The following is a 9,224-nucleotide window of genomic DNA, read 5'->3' as shown; positions in this document are numbered from 1 at the left end:
CAATAAATCATCAATTCATAGAAATTATTCAAAAACGCGCCTTGCACCCGCAATTCCAGCTATTAGCAAGCTTTGTGAAAAGCCAGCGAATAATTCAATTCATATGCGCAAAACTTTCGGCAGCAGCACACYAGCGCTGCAATAAAGCGCACAGGCGCTGAAGTGCCCCTCCAAGTAAGCTTCTTTCAATGCACTCAATAACTCAAGAGCAAACACTCAAGTGCTTCTTAGCACAAGCCAACATCATACAAACATATGTATGTACGCATGTATGCATGTTGGTACATAACTAGTGGCACACCTGCAGTACAACAACAACAACCACAAGCGGCATGCATAAATTATTCAAATAATATTATCTAAATGCAACGTTAAGATTATACGGTAAGTTTTGAAAAAGCACACACATACACATACATATGTATGCACACATGTAAATATTTGCTTGCCTCCTCAAGCACAGATGGGCTAATGAAACTGTACTCACTGCGCGTGTGTATGGATGTGTGTTTATTTGTCCTTTTGTCACCGCAAATCATAATTTCTCTGATTCGCTTTTATTCGGCGACGCATATGTATGTGTGTTCAGGCGCTATAATTACGTGCAGTTATCACACCAACAATTTTAAGCGCATTGAGTATGCTTTAGATAGTGTGAGGAAAAGTTTTAAATGTTATTTAAAAGCCAAATGCAGTTGTAGTACGTGACTGGCACTGTTATATATAAAAGTATGCAATTATGAATGTGGTATTGTAGGTGTAGGTGTGTTTGTTTTGTCTTGTGGAAGGAGTATGTGCACTAAAAATATGGTGGCAGGTTTATATGGATTCACACATTCTTCAACTTTTGCCTCAAATGTGGTCAGATAAGCCGGTATGTGAACGCCCAGTTGGTTTATGAGGAATGTTTTAATTTTTTTTTACGCATATAACTAGTGCTAAATTACATCAAAATATTATATAGTATATTAGGGAAAGTCCACATTCGGTACAAATTTCGTTTTAGATTGGTAAAACCCGACCTTCCATGCCACTCGTCAAGCCATTAACACGCGCTGGAGCCGTCTGGTTCGCGGTGACGCAAGGGAAATTATTGGGATAATTGCCATTAATTTAGTCCGGACTGACATTGACTCGCAGTTATTAGTTCAATAGAAATACATATGTATATGTAGGTCTGAGTTGCAGCTTCCAACTCTAAGAATTATTTTTGAAAACTCGCTTTTGCTACGTCCTTTTATATAAAGAGCTCCATTAACCGGACAAAAACTCTGCAACGCCCGGTTATTAGGAATTTTACCAAATAACAAATGCACTATGGAAATACTGACTGCCTTATCGATACTGCAAATACAATATTTTTGATAGATAAAGCGATGCTTAAGGGCCGTGCAAGCATAATTCACTGCAAGAGATTGTTGGGAATTCCATCTAGCTCCATTAAATAACTGCAATAACAAGCTAGTACAAAGGGTAAAGAAATATTTGCCGAAAATCATTGTATCCGATTTAGAGATATAGCGGTTTAATTCAATAACTCTAATAGTTCCGACTCATAGATTTTTAGGAAGGATATGCTTGCAAAGGAAGACCAAAATAAAGTCAACGCCAAACAGCTTATTCGACAGATTAGCCGCCAATTATTGATACCTACTCAAGCTCATTCCTGACAGGCAAATAAACCTCACATATTTTGAGGGTGATTTTAAATTATTCTTTTTAAAARCATGCAAATAATGTGTTTAAAGAATTCAACTTATAATTTTATAAAATGATGTAATATTTCATTTGATCAAAATTGACCCGGATTGGCAATAATTTCGCTATTCAATCGTTTATCCGTTTTTCCTAGACTACTTTAGCACCAACACATTTTTATGGAATGATACAGAATTTCGTCTGATCAAAATTGATCCGGACTGGCAACCATAAGTTGTGCCCGCAATTTAAACGTTTAACGGTTTTTTCTAGTCTGATTTATCACCAAGACAATAGTTTGAGTGGCACAAAGCTTTCYATAAAGTTCAAGAAGTCATCGTATTTAGCGACGATCCTGAAGTCATCAGAGACTTATACCACTCTCAATCAGGACCACATCGAAAAATTTAAAGAAATAGTGCTAGAAATTAGTCATGTCGACACCACAGGGGTAACAGATGATTTAAACATTTTTTATGGAGCGACTTTAATTCGGTTAATGTTTTAAATACGGAGCATGTCAATACTAGACTTGCACCAAAGGACATGAATCGTTTCTTAAAGCGACATCGTGTAGAGGTCATAAAGGAGATGATAGACAACGCCGCTGACGACTCTACATTCAGCAAACGCATTATTACTAGACACGAAACATGAGTATGTGGATAAGACGTCGAAACTGTCCAACAAGCCAGCGAATGGCGATACAAAAATCACCCGAAACTTAAACACACCACGTCAGGTTCAGTCACAAATTAAAGTAATGCTCATAATTTTCTTCGATTAATAGGAAGCGTTTCACCCACTACTGGCTTARGACCTTTTTCTGAAGGCGATAAAAAAGATTTGTATAAAAAAAAATATATTTTTTTGGGTAAAAATCAGTCCAASGCAAAAGTTGTGATATAACATGCTTCCTTAGACAAACAGCTTATGTTTACCCACTGGCGARCTTGCGGTCTTAATAATTAACTTTTCCTATTCTCTCCGTAATATATTTTATTTATCGAGTTTCTAAACATACATCCGAAACTTAGGGACTAAATATAAATATTAATTATACTTAAGACTGTCGAGCATTAACCACAAAACTTAATTAAGTCCTAATAAATATTACAGTAAAAGTAGTTACCAAAACAAATTCAACCTTAATATCTAAGATTGCTTAAATTTAACTTATAATTCTGATCAAGCTAAGTAAATGCACTCACCTTGARCTCAACAATTGTTCCGCCTCGTCGGCGGTCATAGCATCGGGCAGACTGTCTTCGCGCGGTATGACCACCTGCGTCGCCGCCAYCGTTGTTATAATTACTTTCTCATCTTCCTCCTCCTCGGCTACGGTGGCTAGTGGCGCCTCGYTTACATCCAAATGCACATCATCATCAACATCGTCCGCCTCAATTGCGCGCATCAAATCATCCTCATCTTCGCCAGCGCTACTGTCCGCATATTCCAAGTCTTGCATGTCCAAAGCATTGCACTGCTCGTCACTAGCTGTTGCCAGCATAGTTGTATTTAGCGCACTAAGCGGTGGCGGACGCTCTGGCAACGCCGGCAGTTCAGARCTATCGAATTCCTCCTGCGTATCGAGCGAAGCGATAGGTGCGACGCCCTTATTTTGGCCTACCGCCGTAACAGCAATGGACGAAATCGAACGTGTGTTGCTGGTCGAGTTCGTGTTTGCTGTGCCGCTACAACTGCCACCGCTGCCGCTACCGATCGATGTGGGTGACATGGGCGGTGTGGACTTGACGCTCACATCSGAGCTGCGTCGACGTATGGGCGAGACAACGCCCACAGGTGGTGAGGCGGTGATTGCGGTTTTCACCGGTGAACCACTGCTGCCAATGGATTTCGTTGGCGAATGCAATATACCGCTAACACGTTCACGTTCACGTTCGCGTTGCTCTTTAGCCAGCTTACCGCCGGGATAGTAGAGCTCAACGGCTGTTGTTACTTCCGTTTTAATCGTTGCGTACACGGTGGTGGTCTCCTGTGCAAATCCATTAGCATGGAATTTCTTATGCATTTCAGTCACTTTGGCGGTGTCGTAGAGTTCTGACTCGCCAAAAACTTCACGCGCTTCACTACCGTCCGGATTGAGACGATAACCCACGTCCACGTAATTTAAACTGGGTTTTTCTGCCTCTTCGACGGTTGGCTTACGGCTGCGGTCACATTCATCCACATCGGCACACACGCCAGTGACGCTACGGCCATTTACCGACTCGAAATCATAGGCAGGCTTCAGTTTGGCTTTGATCTCCGGTGAGGGTTCATTGAAACCGCCCTCATCTAAGCTGGCGCTGGTTGAGATGATGCTGCTTGGTCGTGAACCCAAACCAGCGGCTGGTAATTGCACAGAAATGCTTGATGAGATGCGTTTCGATGAAGCCGACGAGGCGACTAGTGATGTACGTTGTGGTGACATATTGTTGGAATGATTTTGTGCTTGAGATTGTGATTGAGTTTGAATTTGTTGTTGTTGATTTGGAGGCATRACATCGGTGACGTCTTGGCGTTCGTTCTTTTTGGAGCGTCCTGCAAGCAAGAAAAATAGAAATTGATATTAGGAGTGGGTCGATTAGTGAGATTATAGGGTTTTATTGATATTTCCATTCATTAAAGTATGGATATGATTGATCTTCACGAATTTAGATTTTTTAGATTGAAAATTTAGATGAAAATTTATAAATGGTAATGTTGAACCTGGCGAAGTTATTTCGAATGGCGAAAGGGAAAGAAATGAAATATGCAGTCTTCGTCCGTGGTCTTCCCGGATCGGCGATAAAAACTGTTAATTCGGTTTTATTTTCCATCCATTTCAATAGAGTGCCAGTGTTTTCTGCGGGCCACGCATTCCCAGTACCAATTACAGGTCTCCTTGAGCACGTTGGGGCTCACTCCAAGGGCCCCTGCTCCCTGCTCGTAACCGAACTTATACTACCAGTTGAGCTTCCATACTGCTCTGGACTGGTGACCAGGGGTTGGACCAAATACGCATATTACACTATCACGCCATTCACACAAGAAGCTAACCCTAATTCCCAGTTAAACGCCATACTCGCCTAAACAATTCACCCACAAACGAGCCACTAGTGGAGATCACACCGCTAATATTTATACATCTGTCAGTCCAGCTAACCCCATACCACCCGAGTGTCCGAGTACATCGGGTATTCTGCAATTACATGCACCCAGTCCTCGACCCACGCCCACCAAAAATGTATTTGAGGCCTTTGCTCTGTAAGCAGAAAACCCGGACTCAGACAGACTCTGAGGTCTGAGATGGACAGACAGTCTCCACTTCATCATTGGAAATCCAATCATTCCACACCAATGACTTACACAAGACCCTTCTTAACCAGATTATCGAGACAATCGAGTCTGAACTCACTGTAATTATGAGAACACTGACCTCATACTTCAGACCAAAATATTTGTTGCCGAATGGAAATGGAATCCAAAAATTTGTTGAGTTCTTCGGCGTCCTAGATATTTATATATGTATGTATATTCTACTCTTTTTACGAACGTTTTGTTTTTGTTTTTTTATTCACAAACTCAAACTGTGTTGTACAGATCGGAAGAATATAACGCAACTAAAAAATATAGTTAGCACGAAGCATGGATCAGACGCTTAAACAAACGCGCCAATGATTAGCAAAATAAATATGAAAAAAAAAAAATGCTTCAAAACCCCGCCACTAATGCATATTGTATGTCGGCCGCATATTCACTTCGGGCTGCAGGCAGCAGTCGTTTAGCAACTTCACGAGGTCATTTTGTAAATTCAGCAAGAAATACGACCGTAGCGACTGCTCTGCCTTCAGCTTGGCTATCTTTTCGGCCACCTGGGGAAATTGCAATTTGAAGTTCTTATAGCGCGCCAGCTCATACTCCAGATAATCATTCGTGCCCGGCGACTGCTCGCCACGCAGTTCGGATGCGATRGCGTCCAGTAATGACGTTATTTGGCTGCGCACAAATTGATGATCGATCTCCATGTTCTCACCGCAAGTTGTACAGGTACTCGCAGCAGCAACAAAAGCGCCACCAACACATTTCTCATCCGCTTTGTGGCCATAAAAAGCCGCCGATGTTGTTGCGGCAGCAGCATCCGCACAATTCGGGAASACATCGTGTGCATGGCATTGATTGTGTTCGACTGTTGCGCGCAGCTGGCTGTCCAAGCAAGTGGGCACATTCACATACTGCATCATATAGCCGCAAATGTGATCGAAAGTCGAGGCTGCGCCCAYGCCGCTGCAATCTTTCTTCTGCTCATTTTGCTCGCAACACACATAATCACATTCACAGGGCCGACCGCCGCCCGYTTTGGGGTTGAGACAAGCTTTTTGTGAGGCCGACATGCCGGGCTTTGGTCGTGGACAGACCGCTTGGCGTGGCTTATCYTGCGTTTGAAAGTCGCTTTTGTCGAGAACGCCGTCGGGGCTGGGCATTGAAGTGAAGGGTGCAGTAAGTTTACCATAATTCAGACATGCGACTAGATGACTCATATAWACATTGCGCAGTCGCATGTCTTCGATCGTCTCSAAGCCAAGCATAGACAATTTGTTTAGCCAAGCGTTTGCTAATTTGTATTCTTGCGAACGGCAGTCGAACACTTCTTCGGGCTTCTTTACGATATCTTGAAAGAATATAAAATTTTCCGCCAACTGATAGCCGATATTATCTTCTGAGTCCATGTTCTACGCAGAATTTTGATAGTAAAAAWTTTGGTATAGCAACTTGATTTAAAATCGTTGATTAGAATCGCTTATTTTGTTCGTAATTTCAAAATGACAGCGATTGACGTAATCGTTTGACAACTTTCGGTTTTCCAATTGCAGTGGGAAAACAAAAAAAAAAAATTATGATTTGTTTCTTTGTTTTTGAAGAAACGAAATATATTTTCTTTTGAGCACGACATCCGAAAAAATTATRTGTATTCGAAGCGCACAGAGTTACATTTTTATTTTTTTATATTATTTATTATTATTATTTCTTTTTTTAAACTAGTTAACTCCCAAAAGAAGTTGCTACCGACGAAAACATCAAACAATAGTCCATGAAAATAATTGTGAATGCCCATAAAGCGAAATTGTTCGAGTTTGCAGGCACTCTAAAATTAACAACTGAACTTGTAAATCATATATTTTACGAATACTTTGGAATTAGAAAGCTGTGTGCAAGCTCTGTGGCGCGAGTGCTCTTTTTTGACCAACAAAGACAACAACGAGTTGATGATTCAGACCAGTGTTTCGAGAGGTTCAAACATAAAAAACACGAGTTTTTACATCGCTCGTCGTCGAAAATGGATGAAAGAGGACACCATCATTTCACTCCGAAATCCAATCGACTGTCATCTGAATATGCTACACACGATGAACACTACCAAACGTGGAAAAAAAATTCTGTTTCACCCAGTCACAAGTCATAGAAAACGAAGGTAAAAATCCAAGAATTAGGCTTCGAATTGCTTCCGCATCCACCATGTTCGCCTATTCTGATCTCGTTTCCAGATATCAAACGAATGCTCGCTGGATAGAAATTTTCGTCGAATGAAGAGGTACTTTCCGAAACCGACATATTTTGCCAAAAAATTCCATCTTAGTGAAATTTTAGACTGGTCTTCGAGATATACATAATTTACAAAGTCATGAACAACGATTTTTTTTCAATTACAAAGATAGGTTGGCTTAGGTCAGTCCGGTATAGCACAAATTTTAGCATGGCCACAAACCAGATTCGAAAAATATCAGGAGTGAATGTTTGAGAGATGAACCAGTTTTATATATGATTTTTTTATTTATGGTCAAAAAATKAAAATTACAAATAAATCATTAAATTACGCAAAGCTTTATAAAAATATTTGGGTGAAAAAAAAGCTATTAGGAAAATTGATGTAAATGATTCAGCAAATAATTTAAAAAATCTTAGAGATAAGAAGTATTAATATTATTTTTCTATAAATTTCCCGAAACTCTTTAACGAGTCATATGCCATATTTTCAACTGCCTTTATTTTAAATACTATATTAWCTATATTTCATTAACAATGCATTTAAAACATATTTACAAATGAAAAACCATAAAAACCCAATAGGAAATGTTTTCACAGGAAAAATTTTATTATTACTATTACTATTCTAATACTATTAAAATTAATTTACATATTTTTTTTAATATTTAAAAACTCTCCATTATTTAAAAAATTTTACAAAATTTAAAACAAACCTAAAATTTTTTCAAAAACATTCACAAATTTAAAAAATCTACAAATTTTTCAAATTTCTAAATTTCCAAAATTCTACAAAATTTCAAAAATTCTAAAAGTTGAAAACTTACAGGCTTTCCAAAAATTCTACAAACTTTCAAACGAAAATCCAAAMATTTTGCAATATTCAACAATATTCCAAAAATTCTACAAATTTTCAAAAGTTCTACAATTTAAAACAAAAAATCTAAAATAGTACCTCGTGAAAGCCAATAATATTCGAAACAAAAATTAGCAAAGCGTAGCTCTAACGGTTTATATTTATCCGATCAGATATGAATCATCAAAAATGTATGTTTGTTGCCAATTAAATTTCGTACCGGGTAGTTCAAACAATCACGTATACATATGTATATGAATATCGCAGCTAAACGACACACATTTTATAACTAATTGCGACATTCCGAATTAATTTTATAATTTATTATAGTTTCATGCAAGAGCAAAAATTAAAATTGCGTATTAACAGGTTTGGAATTCCAATAAAAGCCGTGTGCTGTGCATACTTCTGAAATATTTCGAAACTATAAATAAATATGTGAACTAGTGTGGATCTAAAATTCGCTAGTATTTTGGCCATTGCTAAATTTAAAGCGCAAAGAATGCGCTGTTCATGGTGGAAAGTTCACAGCATCGTTTCGWGGCGAATGGCAACAAAAGAAAGCAGTGAAAGTTTCCATGGAAAGTATTCGAATATTTTTATGCGCGAAATTTCGCACAACATGCGCACGCAAACTGGAAAGAAAAGTGTTTTCAAGTGATTTTAGAATTGTCGCCAAGCACGAAGATTCAACGTTGGCGCACGAGTGAGCGTAAAAGCGGAGAGAAGCGCGAATACATATGGTACTTATGTATGTATCTAACATCAACAATGTTGCAATGTGAAGAAGCACGCACTAAAAGCATTTATTTATAACAGAGAATTTGCTGTAGACGACTATGTGTCTGATATACAAATTTTTATGGATATAGCTAATAATTTATGAGGATTTACCTATGTACATACATATGTGGAAACGGACCTTAAGTGCTTCTAAGAAAATTTCAATGGGTTTACCTATTAAAAAACTTCACAATATTCTAAAATTCAAAATTTTCTAAAAATTCTACAAAATTAAAAAAATTCTACAGTGTTTAAAAATTTTTAAAAATAAAAAACTACTAGTTTTCCAAAAAATTCTACGAAATTCCAAAACATTCTAAAATTAAAAAAAAACTCCACAAATTTTCAAAAATTTACAATA

General features: G+C 38.4%; 2 protein-coding genes across 12 annotated transcripts in view; both read right to left on the bottom strand.

Moving 5' to 3' along the window:
• The window catches only part of LOC108968386, a 169,698-nt gene that overhangs the window by 51,701 nt on the left and 108,773 nt on the right, over positions 1-9,224 (bottom strand). For all 11 annotated transcript variants that reach the window (XM_018932402.1, XM_018932400.1, XM_018932401.1 and 8 more), the window contains one exon: positions 2,910-4,242. In XM_018932402.1, coding sequence (XP_018787947.1) covers positions 2,910-4,242 — 1,333 coding nt within the window. The remainder of the gene's footprint in view (positions 1-2,909; positions 4,243-9,224) is intronic.
• LOC108968388 lies at positions 5,234-6,562 on the bottom strand. The gene has a single exon (XM_018932407.1). It carries the CDS (start codon positions 6,408-6,410, stop codon positions 5,409-5,411), a length of 1,002 nt encoding a protein of 333 aa, XP_018787952.1. The 5' UTR covers positions 6,411-6,562; the 3' UTR covers positions 5,234-5,408.

The sequence above is a fragment of the Bactrocera latifrons genome, unplaced genomic scaffold (assembly GCF_001853355.1).
Source record: "Bactrocera latifrons isolate USDA-ARS-PBARC rearing strain unplaced genomic scaffold, ASM185335v1 scaffold_213, whole genome shotgun sequence".
In the NCBI taxonomy this organism is placed as follows: domain Eukaryota; kingdom Metazoa; phylum Arthropoda; class Insecta; order Diptera; family Tephritidae; genus Bactrocera; species Bactrocera latifrons.
This window is presented reverse-complemented; position numbering and strand designations above follow the sequence as displayed.